The sequence below is a fragment of the Cyprinodon variegatus genome, unplaced genomic scaffold (assembly GCF_000732505.1).
Source record: "Cyprinodon variegatus isolate N-32 unplaced genomic scaffold, C_variegatus-1.0 Scaffold199, whole genome shotgun sequence".
Classification (NCBI taxonomy): Eukaryota; Metazoa; Chordata; class Actinopteri; order Cyprinodontiformes; family Cyprinodontidae; genus Cyprinodon; species Cyprinodon variegatus.
Genome location: NW_015150652.1, coordinates 1,071,396 through 1,094,043, shown reverse-complemented (window position 1 = coordinate 1,094,043; position 22,648 = coordinate 1,071,396). Strand labels below are relative to the sequence as shown.

The 22,648-nt window shown below is 37.4% G+C and overlaps 1 protein-coding gene across 1 annotated transcript in view; it reads right to left on the bottom strand.

The window, feature by feature from the left end:
- Positions 1–22,648, bottom strand: part of LOC107087924 (protocadherin-16-like) — a 108,322-nt gene that overhangs the window by 74,200 nt on the left and 11,474 nt on the right. The window contains exons 2-4 of the mRNA XM_015379768.1: positions 13,711–14,549; positions 13,427–13,624; positions 12,336–13,109 (exon numbers count right to left, since the gene is read on the bottom strand). Coding sequence (XP_015235254.1) covers positions 12,336–13,109; positions 13,427–13,624; positions 13,711–14,532 — 1,794 coding nt within the window. The 5' untranslated portion in view covers positions 14,533–14,549. The remainder of the gene's footprint in view (positions 1–12,335; positions 13,110–13,426; positions 13,625–13,710; positions 14,550–22,648) is intronic.

Genomic DNA, 22,648 nt, shown 5'->3' with positions numbered 1-22,648 from the left:
GCACCATTAGTGCGAAAATATTAATGTTACCCTCTCCTCTGCTTTCAGCATACCTATATGTTATAGTTACTCAGGAGGAGGTCATACAAGACAGACGGAAAATTTTTAGTCCGAAACACTATATTGCATTTGTTTCCACATTGGTAAGTCCACCATATCTAAACACTTCCAGATCTCACTGACAACAAATATCAGTGTAGAAGAAGAGCATTCTAAGTTTGCCATCTTCAGAAAAAATATATTTCTGGGGATAATATTAAGGTTGAACATAGTCCGAAACATGCTGGGATCTGGAAATATTGGGTAAAGTATTTTTTAAATACATAGACACAGTGTGTTTTGTATTGCAGATAACATTCATTTAGCTTATTCTAAAAAAAAAAAAAAAAAAATCAGTTTTTCCAATTTGGTTGTCATGTTTTGTCTGTGTTAGAATAATAACACTGCATGCATTTTAAAGCAACTTGTATTTCACTCAGCAGCATGTTTGTCTCCAGTCCCAATATAAAGAATTACTGATTGCTCATGGCAGGAAGCCTAGAAAATGATTTTTTTTTTTTTTTTTTAAGGTTGTTCATATTCGTTCTTAATATTCTTCTGGAGGAGAAATTTAAATCAGCCAACATAGAAATCAGCAGGTCAAAGCTTTACCAAAACCAGGGATGGGAAACCTGCCACCAAACTCTGATTGGTGTATCCAAAGAAAGATCAGTCTGGGAAAGCAAGGAACTGCATGTAAACGATCTGGTCGTTGCAAAAACTGTCATACACACAAATATGATTTTTAACATGTAATCTCTTTTATCACGCTGTAATAAAAAAAACTTTCTTGTCACAGTGATTTTTCTTTAATTTTCTTGCATCTCTTGGCAGACCCCCCCCAAACGAACTTGTCGTCTAAAGGCTCTAAAATCTCTCAGTATAATCGAATGACAGAAACCGATATACTGGGAAGCAAGCACTTATGCCGCCCTTCACCTCTAAATGACTGACCACCTGCTGCCCTAAACTGGAGAACCCCCTCCCAAAGTAAATACGACACGAGGAAACAGAGGAAGCATGTTAATTTACACCAACTTAACTCAGTGTGATGTTAAATTAGATCAGTAGGCCCTAATGAACTGCAGAGAGCCTCAGGACCACCTGGTGCTCTATTGCAGTGTGACTGTGACCTTTTTATGTGGATGACTTTTATTTTTTATGTGGTTGATGGTGTTTTCATTCTAAGGCTGCAGAGATCAGGCAAGAAAATGTGTGATTCCAACAAACACAACTCTAGCGAGTGATGGTTGGTTACTCAGAGAAAAAAGCAGACCAACAGAAGCCCAAAGAAAAACTGAGCGGAGAAGCTAGTGTAGAGAGAGATATATGGGAAGAACAATGCAGATTATATCTGTAAATATGATGATAGTACTATGAACTTCATAGTACTATCATCTGACTTTTTTCCCATACTATACTGAAATAAAATTAAAAAAATCAGTTAACTTTTTTTTTTTTTCCAGTGGCCCTAATCCTCTTCCGTACATTACAGTTTTGCTATATTGTCCTTACTTATATGTATATAATCACATTCTAATTACAATTTGTATTACAGTAAAAATACAGTATTGAATACAATACAATATATACTGCATGGCAACTGAAGCTGTAAAATCTGTATGTGTGAAGGCCAATGTAAACAAGGTCTCTCAATAGGGATGTTCAAAAGCAGATGTAAGGAGCCACAGACCTGCCCACAGGACCTGAAAAAGACAGATAGTAGCTGAGAGACTTAGACATCCAATAGTCCATAGAAGCGAGAGAGCCCTAGGAAGATTATTGCAGGTGGATCTCAGCCTTTTGAAGACCCGACCTTCCATAAACCCCAAAAGGAACCCTACCACAATGCCACCCATAGATCAACGTCTGCCTTTAAATACAACTGCAGGTTCATCCAATCAATACACAACATCACTACAGCTGCAGCATAACCAGCATAGCTCCATGGCCATCCCACGACAAGTCCAGATATCTGGACTTCACATACTGGAAGGAACACAAAATCTGTTGCTTTAATTTGAGAAAGCAAGAAAACCAAGATGGAGAGATCCATAAAACGCATGTTAATAGCATAGTACATTTAATGGATTTCAATTATTCATTAAATGGAAAAAAGTGCATGTTATATAACAGTGTTACTATAGTTAAATTGAAAACTGAAAAATCCAGAGTTTATCTGTGTAAGCAGAGTAACAACAAATTCATGCTTGGGTGGTCAAAAATCTTAAAGCAACATCAGATGGCAGGTAAATGCAACAAAATTATAATTTTTTATATTTAATTGAGTCGCTATTGGAACTAAAGTTAATGAGACGTGAGCTAAAGGGCTGAGTGGATGAAAGCCCTAAAAGAGAGAAATCCATAACTGGTGAGATGGAGAATAAAAAAAAAAAAAAAAAAAGAAAGTCAAACTGGAGAGGCAGAAAAAAGGCAATGAAAGAAGGAAAGCTCATACTGCCATATGGTAAAGAGTATTGAGCTTAATGAGGCGTAAGGCCATCCCCTCTACACAGGGAAAGGCAAGTCAGATCACACATGATTGAACACTGATAGGTTTGAACCATGGCATATCCCAACAACTTGATACTGAAGCATATGGAAGAAAAGTGGAACTGAAGTACCACTTTTGAAAGCATTTCCACAAAAAGAGCTGAAAAATGCTCTGTGCAAAATAAAAGCTGTTTGATAAGAGTTCAACATTTGAAGATAATTATTGTTGAAAAAGAGAGATATTTACAAGATCAGTGGAAAATCTGGGCTCTGAACTGGTCCCTCCAATGGAAAAGAATGCTCTGTGCTTTCCCTCTTAGCTTACAGTGTACAGGTTTCCGTTTTCAAATTTAAGGACACCTGGTAAAGCAAATGTGTTTAATTCTCATTAAAACTAATATTGCAGTAATGTTATAATATAGTTCAAAGTGTAAACATTTACTTAAAACTGATTTTTACTGATAAAACAGTCATTATGGAAACTATCTGCAGCATTGATTTTTTCGACTTTACCAGTAAAAGGCTGAATTCATACAGAAGATTAAGTTTGACTTGTTGAATGAAGATCTTTTTTAACACTTTGAGTGGTCAGTATAACTAGAAAAGAGCTGTATAAACTCAGTCCATGTATCAAACAATGCTATTAAGGAGAGTATTATCTCATTTGCTGCCATCTCCTTGATAGCAACCTTCTGCAGCTAAAGAGATAAATATTGCTACCTCAACAAATGTGGAAATTCCTATTATGCACTTTGGTTTTTTAAGGTGGTTGAGGTTTTTGTCAAAAGATGAAAGCTTAATGCAGTCCTGGAGGCTACCTTAGAAATCTTTTTACTAGCTGCCATTATATACTGAAATTTGCCACTTTCTTTTAAAACTTGGATTGATTAAGTCCCTGTCACACCTTGACGATTTAGCCAGTTTATGCCTGACGTTCGAAAAATCTGGAAAAACGCTGGCATATGTTGCATAAGTTATGGGTCAGTTTTGTATAGGTTATGGGGATTCTGAAGCACACTTGCACACGTCTTGATGTATGCCAGCGTATGTTATTATGTGAACCATAATTTACAGTTATCTGATCGTTGACACACATTAAGTGTAAGTTACTCATAAGTCATGATGTCCAGCTTATCCGCAACCAATATGTAACTTGTCTATGACTTATGTGAAACTTATCAGGAACTTATCTCTAATGTATATCGAGGTATTTGACAGGTTACAAACTACCAATGAACATGTTTCTAACTTGCAGCTACCGTATAATGCCGTTTAGTGGAATCTTCTTCTTGTTCTTTTCATGCAGGCTGGGCGCCACCGGGCACATTGCTGCCCCCCTGTTGTACTAATCCAGATTTAGACACCCATTATATTGCAGCATTTAGTCGTATTAAATCTCAATTAATCAATTAGCTGAGGTAGCTCATACATACAAGTATATCAGTCAGTTTATAGACAAAAATTCATTATTTTAATCCAGATGCATTGGCAAACGGATACATCTAAATGTTACAGAGTAGCACCACTTAATCGATAAACTTTAAAAGGATTTCTTTCAAGATTACCTCCACTATAGAAACAAAGGTTCATACATCAGTCTTACAGACTGCTGAACGTCAGCCTTTCCTTCCCAAACAGTGCAATATGGCATCAATCAAACACATCATAAGTAATCAATCAACATATCAACCAATGCTAATAGAGAGCTGTACATTGCAGCATCTGTTGTTTTAGCAGTTAGCTCTAGTACAGTGTTTTTATGCTCACTTTTAGGGACACAGAAACAGTGAGAAAGAATTGAGTTAAATTTATTACGTTTATCGAATTCATTTGTCACCATGCCACATAATCTCGTAGCATCTGAAAAAAATTAAAAGTTCTTTGCTAGTTTGTTATTCTTGAGTTGGGCTGATATATACTTTACTTTGCTTTCTAGTCAGTTTCCATTTAGGTTGTGTATAACGCCCAGTGTGATTGTAATCAAATATATTATTAATCTGATTCAAAGGTACTAAAAATAAACTTTAAAAATAATTTACTATGTCATATGTCATTCATAACAAATTGGACAAACAAAATGACCTGAAAACAATAAATTCTATCTAAAGAAAGGTTTACGCAAAGAGTTAACATTTAAATGGACGTCCTAGTAGGTTTGATGGCTAATATTACTTCACCCTTTGAAGCAAAAATCCTGGTTCATTATCTGTAAATTTCACAAGCGCAGTCAAAGCATAATGGATTTTCTCCATAGGATCAGAGCTTCCAGTAGCAAACAGGTGATGAATTCTCACTGAGTGATGATGGATGTTATGAGAATAGCTCACATAGCAGACACACAATCCTGATCCCTTGTCACATACATCCTGTCAACATGGCCCAGACCTGGGTGATGTGTGAGTTGGTGAGAGCAAGCCGGTTAAATTGACAGTATTCGTACCACAGAGACATAAGCATGTCAGAACAGAGCCAGCTGTTAGCAGCATGAAATGATTCACCAAATTTTCTATCACAGGGGCTTCTCTTTGAGAGTGAACCCTGCCATTTGTTAACATTTATCACCTTTTAGATCCCACTGACACATTTGGTTCCAGGGATCACTGCAAATCATAACCTGTCTTCACTTGGCTGTTGAACCAACAAAAGAGAAAGTGCTAAAAGATTCATCAAAATACACAAAAAAAGAAAAAGGTTGACTAAAGTAGAGTGGCTCTCTACAGTCCAACTGCAAGTCCACGAAAGTAAGCAGAACTGGAAATATCAACTGAACAATAAATTTCATCTCCCAACACACTTTTAAGCATAATAAAATAAAGTGAGTGTTTTGTGGAACTGGGCTTCAGCAGACGGTCTAAACCTCGAAGTGCACGCTGTGGTTTTTTCTGGCTCTGGTTTTTAGAGTGAGGGGCTCAGATTCAGCATGACACCAGCAGGAGACTGGTTTATTCTTATGGGAAGCAAAAGATGAATAACCTCAGCGCTTGCAATGCGTCACCGTACGTCTCCTGCTCCATTGATATTGGTTTAACAAATGCAAGTCTCAAGTGAATACATGTGTTTGTTTTAAGTATCATTAGTATTCAGCTATATGAAGGGTACAGAGACTTTAAGCAAACTAATCCTTAATATTGCCATCAGAACCAATAGAGCGGATTCCTCTAACAGAACAGGATGTTTTGTTTGCTTAGGTGGTTTTGTAGGACTAATACCTGGCAAAAGCAACCTGTCTTTTATTTTTTATGCGATTGCTTTGTTTCTTCACACCAAACACATCTGTGCTTGTTTAATATATTCCCACTGTTGTTATATCCTTTCCAACTGCAGAAGTGCTCATTGGGTAAAACTAAAGAATCAAAATCAAAGGAATTATTAATCTAGATAAAACATTTAAGGGAAGCTGATTAAATTTATTTTTAGATGCTTCATAATGTCGACATGGAGATCTTTGAGAAACATAAAGGGGAAAACCTTATTTTATTAATTGTAATTTTTTACCTAGTTTTGAGTACATCAAAATGTAAGACTCAGCTAGTGAAGTTTCTAAAGGAATAAAGTCTTTGTCAAAAAAAACTCTTCTTATGAAATGTATTTCATTCATATGCTTCTACCAATGTATGACTGTAAGTTAAGAATTTACCTGGGGTCAGATTTTCCTTGTGAAAGTACTTTCAGGGCAATTTATGTATCTTTACAAACAAAAATTAATAAAGTCAAGTCAAATCAAGATGCATTACTGATGATGGTAAAATACATATAAAATTCAACTTCCAAAAGGAAGCAAAACATAAGAACTAATGGGTATATATTAAAGCAAAACATACTTTTAAAAAATGTTTTTAAAAATCACCAAAAAAATCAAAGGTCTGGCATGCAATTCTGTTCAACCCCCCTTTACTTTATACTCCAAAATAATATCCAATACACCCCATTCCAATTAAACTCTATCCCAGAGATTTTTTATGTGTTCCTCAATCTAAGCAAAGCTTCTTTTTCACTAATGTTTTCCAAGAAATCACTATGGCCTTAATAAACACAATTTAGATTTTTTATTTTTTTACTAACACCGAAGCAGCATTAGATTCTGAAAAAAAAAAAAAATAGTTTTGAACATCTCAATGTTTATCTCAATATTTAATCTTAAAAAACAGCTGCAAATTCTGTCATTCAGATGTTAGAAGGGAAATCAGTAACAATACAGCAACATATAAGGTCAAAGCGGTCCTGAGTCCTTCTGAGTATACTAGATTTATTTATTTAAACAGGCCAGTGTGCAACAATAACCATCCAATCACACAAAAAATACATACATTTGAAATGTGCAAGATTCTAGCAAGTCTGTTAATTTGCATGTATAGTCCCAAGACATACAAGAAATAGATACATGAAACATAAGTATATAAAACCTGCACAGATATAATTGTGGTTAAAAAGTAAAACTGATTATTTATTTTCAAAAATTAGGTATGACAAGTATTTTCTTGCATCTCTTGGCAGACTGTTCCAAATGTGACCTCATCTCTTGGAGAGTTCGTCCAAATGTTGATCTTCTGAGATGGATTTCAACATTTCCTCTACAGGAGGCTCTAGTGTAGAGATCCCTCACTGGTTTAGGTTTACAGTAATATATTTAGAAAGCGAGGTCGGGGCCAAACCATGAAGGGTTTTGTAAATAAGGTAGAAATTTTTAGAATCAATACATTTTTGAAAATTGGGCTTTTTGTATTTCTTGAGCACATTGCAGTGATGTTGTGATAAAAAGTGTTTCATCATAAGATTTTGATTGATATTTTGTAAAGGGTTTTTATAGACTTTCAGTTTCTTTTCTTCAGTTAATGACCAGGATGTAGTACAGCAGTCTATATGGGAAACTATTATGGAACACATTGGAACAATCTAGCTTCATAGTTTTTTTGTGAACATTACATATGTTTACCAGAGCTGCTATGAGGACAAATTATTCCACCTCAGATGTTTTAGCAGGAATAAAAACTACAGCATCATCTGCATACATTTTGACTAACATTTGGCAGGTCATTGATGGAGTCTCCCATACTCTGAGCACATCACACACAGGAGGATAATCTCGTAAGATAATTTCAACAGCCATTACGAGAAACTAAGTTTCTTGTCGGAGAAAGATTAGGGCAAAAATCCGCCTGATTACCTCGATGTGCAAACCAGGCATTCATTGATACAGAAGCAGCCTAAATGCCAATAGTAGCTGTGGAGGAGTTGTAGGAATATGACCTTTTTGTAAAAGTGAGATGCCACTGCTGTAATAATCAAAAAGGCCCTGCTTAAACTTATCATTTTGCAAGGAAAGAAAGAAATTCCAAAAAAGTTAATAACAAACCACTGGATTTTGTTTTCCAAGTTTGAAGATAATTTGCTTTCCATTCAGAAAGCTTTCTCAATTCAAAATGTCTGGATTACTGTAGAGCTCCAGGCTTTATAGAGGCCCAACAAAAGCCTTGTTATGGCTTAGAAAACATGCAAATTGAACCGGAAAACGAAGATGTTTCCTATAATCTGCAAATTTCCTAAGCAATTTCTCATACTGACGCACTACTCCAAGGGTGTCCTTCCCAAAATAGCGTGCAATATGCTGGCGAAGAAACTGCAGGAAGCAGCTGCTCTAATCAAATAAGACCTAAAGAGATTTTTTTAGCCTTTTGTATTCCCTGAAAATTTCATGTCATCTTGAACACACCATTTATATTACGGTATATTGTTGAGTCTAAGCTGTTTTCCAAAGAAAATTTGGGTTTAATGACTAGACATGCAAAGCTGATAGTGATAATCTTCAACTGCAGCTTTAAGTACAGCAAAAGATGACACCATAAAGAACTAACTCAAAGAGACTAAATAGAAATGCATGTTCCACCTCTTAAATTATACATGGTAAAATATGTTGAAAACCTTGGACATTTTTTAATATTTCTGTATCCTCCAGTGTTCTCAGAATATTTCTTTGACTACAGCTGTAACCCCTTTTATTATTCGTTTTGCACACCAAAGAAAACATCTTCTGTAGAGCCTTAAAATTGGTTCAATCAAACTTGATTTTAAAAAGAATTTATGTTCTACAGATGTCTTAAACCTCTCCTGGAGAGTCGTAATCCCAAGAAAAGAAAATTCCCATTTAACATGCAGATGTTTTAGACTGTACTCAGAATGTCCGCAAAGTATTTTGTAGCCTTTAAAATATTTGTAGTTATCTGAGGGATAAACAGGGAGGATGTAGTCTTTGTTTTTTACAGATGTGTATTTTAACATGATCTGATTTTTAATGCTGTCCAACACTTCATTCACCCTTATACATTACAAAATGTCACTCTCCAAAAGCAGATGCTGTAAACAAACAGTGTTTTACCGGCATTCTCTGCAAAAATCAAAAATGCTGCTATGGCATTCTACACCAGCAGGAATGAGCTATTCTCCCTCTCTCAAAATTGCTCCCAAATGAGCACATCTGCACGTCGGACTGAGTGATTGAGTGCTGTTTAACAGGCCTGACCTGAAAACCACATGATGAACATTACAGGGAAGAGGCATCACCTGCTGGAAGTGATATCTTAGCTTCAGTAGTGTACAGGAGTGTGTATATGGGCATGCACCTGCACATGTTTGCATGAGAATTGCTCTCTTGAAATCTCCATACTGAACTCCCATCAAAATCAGGTCTTTTTGATTTCCCATTTATGTTATTGTAAACTCAGCTTGTGTAAGAAACGCACCGACAGGTTATGGTGAATACGTACTTTCAGGAATAGATTGCTGTGGCAACAAATACAAGTGGTACCTTTTGCAAGCAGAGAAAGCAAGAGTGCAAAGGAATGCAGAAGATCTTTGCAGAAGGCCTTAACCCAGGTTTTCGCCCTACAGTGTGCTTTTTGGACCCAAGATGATTTGCATGGCTCGAACATGTGATGCATGTTGTAAAGGACGCACGTCAACATTGTCCTCACACTTTAGCAGGTTTTGTTTTTACAAAAAGAAAACAAAACAAAAAAACTGAAAACTTGGTTCTTTATCAACACTTTGATACTTTACTATTAAAGAGTGCAATAAATGTGATCAGCTAAGTTTGTTATCTTTTAAAACATCCACTAATTAGTTAAACCTGAATTCATTTTTCGATTCATCTATGTATGTTTTCAGTTAAATCAAGCATTAGTTTACTTCTGATTATGTTAGATGAAGATTGTTTGAGTCTCGAGACAAATATATAAAATCAAGTCTGAATTTTAAACTAAATTCAAGTCAGAAAGAACGTGATTTCGTAACATAAGTGTAAATCAAATTTGAGACTTAGACCACTTTTTTCTATTGCAGTCAGCATATTGTTTGCATGAAAAAAGACTATTAAATAAGACGTTTAAAAGAATGTAACAAAGTGTGCAAGATCCCTAACAAGTATCTCTATTTAGAAACAGATTGAGACAAAGTAGAATCATTATTTACTCAATATGGATGGTCAAACCTTTCACAGTTCCATGATAATACAGCTAATTACTTTGCCTTACTACCTAAAGATAAGGAGAGTCCATCATCTGTTAGTAATTTCAACTACAGTGCTTAAAGGGTGCCGATTGGAGGGGGAAGGTAGAGAGATTTCTCATGATGCACTGATAATCCATTTATAATCACACTGTAATGCCCAAGAGTTCCATCCCCACATGAGAATGTCACTATTCATCATCATCCATAAATTCTCAATGTTCTCATGCCCTCTAACACCTCGGGTTATGAAAGGAGCTATGATGAATATGTATGCCATACGCACCAGCAGGCCTTATAACCTCTCATGCCTGGGAAATACTTAAAGGAAGTAGAGGAAGAGGAAAGCAAGGAAACCAAAAAATAAATAACCCCTTTGTGTCGTGGCTGGATAAACAGTCCAGCACATTAAAGATTGTAAGAGTGGCTAAACTGATAAGACACTTCCTACACACAGACTGGAAGTGTGTATGCCTAAGAAAAGAGTGAGAAATTATAAAGTAAAAGAGAGAAACAGAGATGGGGTAAAAGAGAAAGCAAGAAAGCCATAAGAAAACCTGGAACTGAACCATAGTCAAAACAAGAGAAACCTACCTCATACTTTTTTTTTTATAATACATTTTCTTGTTTAGATATGAAACATTGGCTGTCTCCCCCTGTTTAATACAACTGTCCAAACCCAAGGCAGCCAAGTCAGCATGATAATTTCAATATCCAAACACTGATTGCTATCTTTTATAAATACTGGTACAATTCTGAGAACAGTCTACATTTGTCTTCACTCGGGGGAACGTGACAAAAGCTCACAATAGGATTGCCTAATTCAAATAAAATCCCACAAAAACAGTAATCTAAGCTCACCCAGAGCAGGATATCTAATGCTCAAAAAATTACTAAATGAATTAAAATATAGCACAATTATGAAAATCAAAATATTTCTTAGGCTGTTTGCTTGCTGGAACATCTCAAGTAAGCATGTTCAATCTTCATGTTCTTATAATGTTCATCTCAGCAGCCAGATATTCTACTGACATAGAAAAAACATTGACATCAGCTGTTGTTATGCTGCAAATCACAACCCTTGCATGGAAACTTTCTAAGAGTCTCTTGGCTGGGTCACAGTAAAGAGAAAAAAATTGTGGAATAAGCAACTCGAATCTGTCACTCTAAGCAGCCTACTGAAAAAAAAAACACTCATGATGTCTTGCATGGGGTAACCCCACTTCTCACAGCCAGAATATCTTCCAGCTAAGATTAGAGAATGGAGGGAGAGATGGTTGCAACCTTTGCAACAACTCACCTGGGGGTCTAACAAGTTTCCTGAAGGTATAAATTAGTAGTCGAATACAAAGTTTTCTAACATAGTTTTTGATAGAGCTGGCCAATATATACATAGACCAAGCTTTAGAAATGGCTTGTGAAATAAATAAGAATTCTGAACTACAAATATTTAACCACTTCTTGTGACTGAATTGCTCTTTTATTCAGGTCCATATTGTGGGGTATTTAAAGAGCAGAGCTGTTCTAAATATTTTGTGAATGAATATAACATTTTCTTATCACACCTCTTTTTCTTTCTAGAGGGCCAAAATCATACTGCAAAAAAATTTGGTCTAACAGTAAAAGATGCTGCAGTAAGACCTTACTGAAGACAAACAGCCAGACCTTCACTTTTCTTTCTCAACAGAGGTTGTTCTACAATACATGAGCTGCTGGACTCATTATAAAAGCAAAGGAAGAAAAGCTCCAACGAGATAAAGCACTGATATCCAGGGTTCAACCTACGCAACTGGATTGGAAACCATGGTTACCCTATGGGGTTAGAGAGAGGACAAACCAAAAATCAGTAAATCTCCCTGCAGTAGCTTTAGGAATTCAGGTAAAGTCTAACTCCCCCTGCCTTTGTTAAACCCTTCTTTCTTCCTTTTATAAATCTTTTCCTCCTAAAATAGAAAACAAATTAATAACTTAGACCATAATAGTACTGCAATCTTCTAAGATTCGAACCAGTCTTTTTTGTGACCATATCTTACTTTATACAATCAGAGTTCCAGCTTTAAACTGATGTATAAATAAGGGTTGAGTGTAGGGAGTAAATGTCAAAAGATATTAGAAAAAAAAAAAGACTAAACAAATAGATAAGAGCACAAGGCATATATCTATACAAGGGTTGCCTAGATAAGCAGGACAACAGTTCTTTGGGAAGAGTGAACATCCAAATGAAAAAGAAAGAAGAACAAAAAGAGTAAGAGAAGACATTGAAGGGAGTGAAAGTAAGTATACGTGGTTCTTGCTTTTCTTACCTCTAAGAAGCAGGTGCCAGCTGGGGTATTCTCCTTGATGGAGGCATTGTAGAAACTCTTGGCAAACACTGGCGCATTATCATTGACATCCTGAAGCACAATATCTACCTTCACTGTAGCAGACAGAGGCGGCCGACCACCGTCCATTGCAACAACAGTTACACTGGGCGCTGGCTCTGATTCAAAGTCAAGAGCTGTTGCAGTGGTGATTATCCCCGTAACTGGATCAATTGAAAACCAATCAGAGCGAGAATTTTCAGCCTTTAGCAGGCTGTACCGCACATCCCCATTTTGGCCTTGGTCCTTGTCCCTGGCTGTAACCTGAAGAACAAACGTTCCTGGGTAGACGACCTCAGGAATGGTTTGTCTGTAGGTCTGCTGGTCAAATTGTGGAGGGTTGTCATTGACATCTGTCACCTGGATCGTGAAAGAGGATTCAGCTCTGAGGGGAGGTGTGCCTGAGTCTGTGGCCATCACCCTGAGATGGTAGAAATCCCGCTCTTCTCTGTCCAAAACCTGGTCCACGTATATCAGGTAAATTATGCTGTCTTTGGTTGTTAGCGCAAATTTCCCATCACCCCCCTCTAGGGATACGTTCACATTAGCATACTCCCCGTAGTCTGGGTCAGTAACAGATATCCGAGCAACATACTGGCCTGGTTGGGCCCCTTCTGAGATTCTCGGTGAGCCGTCCTCACTGAGGAAGATGATGGTCATGGTTGGCTGGTTGTCATTGAAGTCACGGACATGAATTGTCACAAATGTATTAGTGACCTGAGAAGAAGTGATAACAGTATTAACATTTTTCTATAGGCTATATATATATTTCTTGTTATAATAGAACCATGAAATATTTGCTGCAATACATTGCTAATCTCTGGTTCTCCATGATTGATGACTAACAACTGTCCAACAAATTGGCAACTGTCCAAGAAATATTTAACATACCATTTTTTAGGATTTACATTTATAAAAACAAAAAGCGACATTATTTCGAAAGTCACAAGCAGTCATGAGGACTTTTCACCTACTTAAATACCACTAAATATAAAATGTGCTCATTGTTAAATGCCATAAATAGCAGTAATTACCTCAGGTTGGCTAGCATTATCTTTGGCCTGGACCACCAGTTCATGGACTCTCTTTACCTCAAAGTCCAGAGGTCTATTGAGAGTGATGACACCTGACTTTAGATCAATGACAAAGTAACGCTCAGAATCACTCTGACGGCGGTTGATTTCATAAAGGACCAGACCATTGTCGCCTTCATCTTCATCAATTGCAAACACCTGTGAAAACAAAAAGTTTCAACATTTAAAAACGCTTGTTAGTCTCTTTAAACCCAAGCCAAGATAATCAAAAGGCTTGACCTAACCTGTAAAATGCTACTTCCTTGAGGGAGGCTTTCGGAAATGATAGCATGGTATCTGCTCTGATTAAAGACTGGTGCATGGTCATTGATGTCTGTTACTGTCACTTCTAGAGTCATAGATCCTATCCTTCTTGGTGAGCCTCCATCAAATGCCTCTATCACCAGGGTGTATGACGAGCGCTTCTCTCTGTCCAGTAGTCCGTTGACCACCAAGTCTAAATAAAGTAACTTGTTAGCACCCTTCCTTGTCTCAAGCTTAAATGTCTGTCCAACGTTGCCCTCTCGAATGGTATAGCCTTGGGTAGTCAGCTGGTCCTTGTCAGCATCAGTGGCAGGATCCAGGGAAAACCTTGTTCCCACAGCGGTGTGCTCTGGGATCTTCAGAACAGCTTTTGCTTTGGGAAACACAGGTGCATGATCATTTATGTCATTAACGGTGATCGACACCTGAATAGTGGTGCCAGTCATTGTCACTGCAATGAAGCTATAGTGGTCCCTTTCCTCCCGGTCCAGGCGGCGTGCTGTGGTAATGATGCCAGTGGTCTCATCAATGTTAAGGTCACTTCCAACGCCTGTGCCCTCGTGGTCAGAAATGAAGTAAAGGGTAGCTGTTTCACCAGGTGGTAGTCCTGCACTGATGTCACCAACAATAGTCCCTGCTGGCTGACCTTCATCCAGCTGGAGTTCTAGAACTCCCAAAACAAAGGTTGACTGAACTAAGACAGTGAAAACATAAAAGAGGAGTTTCTGTTGGCAGGTGTTTGAAAGGAGAGAGTATCTGCCAATCCAAGCCCTTCGTCTAGCTCCTTTACTTGTTATAGGCATGGCTGAATTCGTTAAACCTAAAAGAAAGAAAAGAGAAAAGGTTATATGAGATGAGATATGTAAGAGCATCTTTAAAATCAATGTTTATGAAGTGAGTTTATTGTTATCCCATTTGAAAACATCTTAAATATTTGCTGAGCTCCTTCAGCACAGAAGAGACTTTCCATATTTCAAAGTCAAGCATGAATCCTCTAAATCTTTGAATGACAGCGTGCTAACACTTCTACAGTCCGAAACCAATATTAAAGATGTTGCCTGATAAGGTTTAGCTCTATTCCCCATGGAAATAACATATCTAATGTTTGAAAATAACTCTTCAACAGGATTACTATGGTTTTAAAAAAGCATGAAAATAGAACCCCACTCCATCCAGGATTCACACAGGCTTTAACCACATAGAAAACAAAGTCATAAATTATATTTATCTGGAGGGTAGCCTTTTTTCTTGCTGGGTGAGAACAGAGTAAAGCATCTACAACAACAGAGGGTTACATCCAGAGATATATATAAGGATAACATGAGGTTTTCCAAGACACTATTCAAAACATGAGGAATGTTAGCTGTAGCAGCTTTAGTAATTTAGTAAAATTTAGTAAAAGTATACAGTTAAGATATTGGAATAACCATTTATGCATTGCATTTATATTAACCATTCTCTCAAACATGAGTGCACACTGAAATCTAAAATCCTCCCTGTCTAAATGCCAAATCTATCCCATTATTCAAAGTCTTCTATAAGACACCTCATGGAAAAATGTGCTTATGGTTTTTGAGGGGTGCCAGAAACTTGACAATGTTTGGTGCGCTGACAGAAAGTTCATTACAATGCTTCAAAAAGGCTTTCTAAAACTCACCTGACACTCTGCTTCACAGCAGCAAATTAAAGCCACCATCTGGAACTTCCAGAAAGTTAAAACAAACAGCAATAATTATTTGCAAATGGCAGCTGACCCAGCTTTGACACACATGCGGTGCTTTCGCACACTATCATAAAATTAAGAAGAAATACTCTCATGAGTGCTATGGAAAGTCTTCACAAGTTTAAAGCTGCTTTCATTAGATGGATGCATAGCTTTACCTCTTGATGAGGTCTACAAATATTTAGATTGCTTTCTAAATGATGTTTACATATGCTGTGCCCGTATTTATAGACCTAAGATTTATCAAGCACGAAACTACTCAAAACATCCTGCGACAAGTAGATCCATCAGACTGTCAAATAAAACCTTCATAAAAGCTTATTGGCTACAGAAACATGCAGCATTTAACATATCCTACATTTATCTTAACATCAATACTTTATGTTAAGTGAAAGAGTCCTTTTTTGAATAGTGAATATTCAACAAAAAAATCTGAATGGTTCACAAGTAGCAGACTAAAATGAGAGCTATAAGTGGTAGGTGTTGGCCTACATTGGCCAGCCATATTCACCCTAGATAATCACTCCCAAAGCATGTGTATAAACTGGACAGTTAACTGTAGGAACGTTTTACAGCCTTAAAGAAAAAGTCAGGCTGGTACCTAAAAAATGAAAAATTGTCCTTTGGAGTTTTTGAGTAAAACATGTTTTATATGGCTATGCAAAAATGGCAATATAAAAACAATTAGATAAAAGCACCAGGTAAGTTGTGGAAGAACATCTGGTAAGTGACATGGAAGTACGTAGAAGGTGAAAGAAAAGCTTAAGAAAAATTCAGAGACAGTACCAGACAATTAATGAAAGGATACTGGTAGGTTTCAGGAATATACCCAATATGTTTCAGGCAAGTGTCTAGGACATTATAGGGGAAAAGCCATCAAGTCCCAGAAAAATACATCCACATTTTGTGTAATCTCAAAGCCAAGGACCTGCCATGAAGTGAAATGAATGCAGAGTTAGAGTAGTTTCAAATTGCTGAACTTTATTCCGAACTTTCTATCCATTTTCTGTTCCAGATGCTATTTCAATAGTAGCTTCATCTCACATAGAACTCACTGACTGTTCATTCTTTTTACGAGATACCAACAAAATAAATCTTCTGGACACTGACATGCCAGCTGCAGGTCTTGTGACCGATAGTTCTGTCATCAGCAAATAAAAATGTGATTTGCAATTGGAGAGTTGCATAATATATAATAATTTAGCCTAATAAAATGGACAATTGCTTCTGAGTACTAACAAATACAGTCAATTAGTAAAATCTAGGCTTGAATAACAGCTGACTGATTGTACAAGACTTCTACTTCAAGTCTGGAGCACACTTTAATTGTGTTCGTACCTGAGAGAAGATTAAAAACAGGACAAAAATGGTGTATGTGACACTTTCTCCTAAACCACTCGTACAAAGGATTTTACAATCATTTTGGTCGTACAAAGGCTTTTAGGACGAGGCCCATTGTTTCCATTTTTTTTTCGAAGCTTTTATTGTCATTACACTGTCACAAGTATAGAACAACAAAATTAACTTTTTCCATTTTTAACCCATCCCCTTGGGCAGCAGTGGGCTGCCATTGTGCAGTGCCCAGGGAGCAGTGTGGGGTTAAGAGTCTTCCTGAGGGACCCACATTGGCAGACTGTGGGACTTACATGTAGATCCTGAGGATTCCAAGTTCCATACCGTAATCACCAGGCCACCGCTATCCCACAATTTTTGGGACACTGAGGCAGAGGTGAAAAATTTGGCACAGTGCCACACAAATTGTGACATCATTTGACCTTATGCATAGTAGGAGGCTCCTTATATGCATTGCCACCAATGTGACATGAAAAAAAATCGCATTAGCGCTTGCAGAGTTGTACTCATGTACGGTAGTATGACCTGGCCAGAGATTGCACTTAACATAGTGATGCAAACTGGTGCTTTGTTCAAATCGATAAGAACATTTTAGCCATGGTGGAAGTGCGTTTGTAGTAACCAGACTAAGTGCTGGCAGTTAGATGGAGCTAGAACCGTAAAGTAATATGCTTCCTAGTGACAATGCATGGGGACTTCTTGAGGACCTTAGCCGCTAGAAAGAACTATTAAATTATCATGTCTTCATGTCTCATGTCTACCTTATTAAAAATGTTCACCTCCAGTCAAGCACACATACTTCCCATAATTAGGATTTAACCTAAGTCTAACTTTCAAAAGGCAAAGCCTAAAGGTGTGATGTACCATGTCTTAGATGCTATGAAACATTCCTAGCTAAAAGCCTGATGACAAAACCTTATAAATGGAATCAGCAACAAAATGAACAATATATCTTGGGATTTAACAGTTTAAATAATTTGGGTCACAGAAGTGTCAAAATGAAGAATATCTTCTGTTTGATGAGCAAAATATATCTCACTACTTCACTATAAAAGAATAGTTGTGACTGAGCCTACAATAATCTGAAAATATTGCTTTCCATAGAAAAACAGAAACAAATATAGAAAACATAATGTTATATCTTATAAATAGGACTACTATATTCTGTTTTACCAGTCTTCCTTCTGAGCTCCAGCAGTAGTTCATGTGGTCTCTGAGGAGGAAAGATTAATAAAAGCTATAGCTCCACTGGGACCTAGAGGGGGATACTGATATTGCACCCCCCTCTGATGGAGTCACTGACCCCTACATCTGGTCCAGACGGCTGCACTGGACAGTTGCTGCACTCCTACACAGGAACGGCGAGCGGAGCCTAGAATATGCACATGTCATCTAATGCCTCCACACGCTTGCTAACTCTATGTGCATTAAAGTACTTGTGGAGGCATTTACGTGTGTAGGGATGTGTGTGTCTCAAACAAGAGTGGGAGGGAAAAAAAGAAAGGGTAGCTGAATGAGGATCTGTGAGAGACACAATTAGGGGTGTGTTGATGAAGTCTTTCAAGTTTGCCGCCGAGAGGGGAAACTCCGAGTCAGAGCTCAGGCCTTATGAGACCCCGCTCTGATGAAATTAACCTACAGTCCTGAAAGCTCTAGCATCCACTGAGTGGGAGGGAAAAGGTAAAGAAAAGAACAAAGAAAAGAAGTGGAAAAACTGTATAAAGGACAAAACAGAAAAAGGAGTGATTACAGTTTTCTTTGGCCTGACAGCCTTATTGTCTTTAGGGACCACAGAGCTGTGCAAAGCAATCCTTTGGCTAGAAGAAATAAAGCCTGAAAGGGTACTTTTTAAAAAATGTGTTTTTGCACATTTTTTTCTACGTCCTTCGTTTCTCCCTTGTTGCTCCATATGAGTGTCAGTAAAGGGTTATATTTTACAAACATATCACATGGCTGCAATTTGTCACTGTCAATGAGTAGTCGGCCCATGACATCATCTCCCCTTTGACATGTGCTGTAATACACTAGTGTTTACTCTGGAAAACACCATCAGATGAGAAACAGAGAGAACAAAGGAGCAAAGCTCACAGTGGCTTAAACAGCAGAGTTAAGGTTTAGCACTTGATTTACCCCCCCTAGTGGTATTCTTACATCTTTTTATGACCAACAAAAGTTTATATCAGCTGTTTTAAGATTTAAATAATGCCTAAGTTAAAGCTTCAATTTGTATTGCATTTGCATTTTGTGTAGCTATGATGTTTGCATTCAAATGTATATGCGACCCCCCCTCAATAGTTCCAACGTCTGAGGGCTCCATGCAGTCTCAGCCACATTTTATCTGGCACTCCTCCTCCATAATCTGCCTTCCCCGCCAAATGCAACCCTCAAAGCCTTAAATACATCCTCCAGTATAAAGTGCTGTTGCTAAATATTAGCAAACCATACTGTTTTCACTATGCAACCATCTAAAAACACTGAATCTCAGTGCCGGGGATCAGCTTCATCTCCCTTTCACCCTAAATGTTCCCTCCACCTCTTTTTTTCTCCGCCCATTCCCTCTAATTGATTTAGCAGATTTTGTTGGGCACGCCACAGCTACCCCACTGCCAAGTTAAACAGGACCCAAAGTCACAAAGATGGCCTCTTCAGGCCAAGTCTTTCTTTGGCCTGTTGCTTTTGCTTTGATAGTACACCAAGTAGTTATATTCAGCTGCTTCCACAATTGCTGAGAGATCTTCTTCTGCCTCCTAAATATTTTAAAGCTAGTGATTTGGTTCCTTAGCTGCAAACATGCAGAGTTAGTAAAGAAAGGCACACAACAAAAATGGGGGAAAAAATGCTTTCATACTTCTAAGAAAAAAATCTAGCCTCTTATTTAAGTATCCATAGTGCCTGAACTATGGGTACTCATACTATCATAGTATATGTTCTTTCATTCCTTCTAAAAACATCAGAAATTGTATATTATAGAAAAAGAAAAACTGAATTTTCAGCTCATAAAATAAAAACGCAACATTAATTTGTATTTATCTGCTTTCCCAATAGTTTGAGAAGAAATTTTTTTACACATCTGCAAATCGTACCAGTGATGCATATTTAGTGTTTTTAACCAAAGTCTGCTGTGCTAAATAAGTCAAACTTAGACAGGGTGAACAGAAACTAAAAAATAAAAAGATTTATTCATAGCTTCTCTCCCACTAAATTAGCGGGTTAACCTCACTAACAATCAGAATTTGGCACCTTTCCCATTTGGAGAAAAAGCTGGGTCTGACCCCCTGCTGGTAAGTTGCATGGCCTCTGTCCAACACCGCCGTGTGTCTGGTGACATCACGTTGCGCTCGAGTGCAACACGTACATTAGCAGGTCGATGCAGGTTTGCTGTTCCCACTGTATGCCGATCAGAGACGAGCCGTGTATACGCCATTGTAACCTAGGTTGCCCAACGAGTCATTTGAGCCGGGTCATGGCGTTTCAGTGAGCTGTTTCTTCTGAGAGGGGTATAATGTAATCTTTTTTGTTCTTTTTTGTTCTTATGTGACCAGACAATTCTTCTTACACTTGTCTTCATGATGCTGTTTGTTCACAAATTATTATAACCTTTAAAAACAACTGCATCTATACTGTGATAAGAAACATCTGGTTCAATGTGACTTTAAAGGACGTCCCACTATGGGGGACATACGTTTTTTTTTATCTCTCTATGTATGAAAGGGTGTAGCTTTGACATAAAATCCCCAGAAAATACATTAAGGGTCTATGCTATAATGGTAAAAAATGCCAAAAGATAAGTCAATGAGTTGACAGTAAATACTTTTACAAAGGGCTCTAGTTGCTAACACATAGAAATTGCACACTGCAGCTAAGTAGACAAAAGTTCTCAGTTTAACTGTTAATCAAAAGCATAAAAAATATCTTTTTTTGAGGAGTGTGTCATGCTGAGGATTTACGATGCAGTGATAAGAACACTGCAGACTTTCAGTGTTTTAAACAAAGCTTTACAATGAAAGGGATGCAGGAAGGAGTCTGCTGGGGGTGTAGTACATGGCCGAGTGCTTTGCATCTCACTTTTCATGCTGTTTGGGTTGTGTGTGTACTTAAGAGGTCGACAACTTTGACCCACATCACCCCTTCAGTTTCATTTTCCTGAATATCTGTAAATAGACATCCAATTTCTATCCCCAGCTGTCACCCTTTGCATGTGTATGTGGTGTCTTAGTGCATGCGTGTATGTATGGGAGGAGTGTTGGCTTGAGTTGGTTTCTCTATGTACACATACACACATTTCCTCTAATTACATTTCTACAATAAAGCTGGGTATCGGTTTCAATTTGTTTGGACAATTGGTTTAATTAAAACAGAATCAGCCTCAATCTCATTATTGTAGAGCAGCAGACCACCGTCGGGGCAGTCTAACACTGGCTTATATATACATCCATGTGATGTTCATACACATGTCATATAACTCGTTTACTACAGGCAGGGGAAGTACCTCAGCTGAAAATACAAAGTACCTGGGTCAAGGAGGATGGAAGAACTCTAAAAAGGTATTTTTTTTATTAATCACTGCTTCCTGATTAGTTCCTCCTTGAAGCTTCAGTGGGTCATTTGGTTCAGATTGATAATTGATTTATAATAACACTTACACCAAGTAAGATGTAAAGGTTGACAGATGACCCAGGACGAATGCATTTCCTGTCAATATTGTTAATTTTTGTGGCATTAGCTTAGCTTTAGCTTACTAAAAATAGGTCTAACACATAACGCAGTTTTAAAATTAGGAAAATATTTGAAAAAAACATCAAAATTTTAGTGTGTTTAAAATATATATAAATCTCCCATATAAAATCACAAATTAACTGTAATTATTTTACATTAATTTGGTAATTCACAGCTAGGCCAGGTTAATGTTAAGTCTTAAGATTCAACTGATCACTAAATTAAAAAGTTTCTGTCAACAGTGAGTAGGCCACAATATGCTAAAAGATGTGAAGAAGCAAAAAAACAGGTGGGAAATTAAGTCATAGACATCTATAAGTCAACTAAGAGTTTTAAAGTCATCTCTAAGGCTTTGAAACTCCAGCGCACCACAATGAGAGTGATCATCTGCACACGGTAAAAACATGGAACAGTGACACACCTAACGGAGGAGGCGAACCAATCAAACTTACTCTGAGAGCCAATCAGAATAATTCAGAAAAACATCCAAAGCAAACCTCACATAATACAGCTAGGTTCAGAGTTTATTTACCAAACAAACACACAAACAAAAAGAAGATATTGGTGAAACAACCTTTTAAAATATTATACCAATACTCAAACAAGGTGGTGGTGAAGTGATGGATGTGAGCTGCTATGTTTCCTCTGGAATTTAAAGTCTCGTTGTAATCAATAAGCCATAAATTCTGCTCTGTCGCTCAAATCCTAATAAAGAATTTCTGATCATCTGCTTGTAACTATATCCTACTGCACTTAGCAGGATAATTAAAAATAAGCACCAGCAACTCCATTTCTGATCAGGTAAAAAACAGGGTTTGAAGAGTTAAAGTCTGGACTTAATCCTTTCGAGAAGCTGTAGCATCGGCTAAGACTGTTCATGCTCAAATTGGTTGTACAATGTAATTCAAGGTTGTTGTTTTTTTATGAATACACTATAAACTAGAGGAAGCCATTTCTTATATTCCTATTCACTATCCTTTGTGAAAAGTATCCAGTTAAGTTCTTTTTTTTAAACTCATTTTGAATAATCTTATCTGATTTGACAGTCTATGGCAGCTGACTGCAGGAATCTAGAACTCTAGCAGAAAGGTGTCACCACAAAGCTTTTCTGAAGACTGTTATTTATT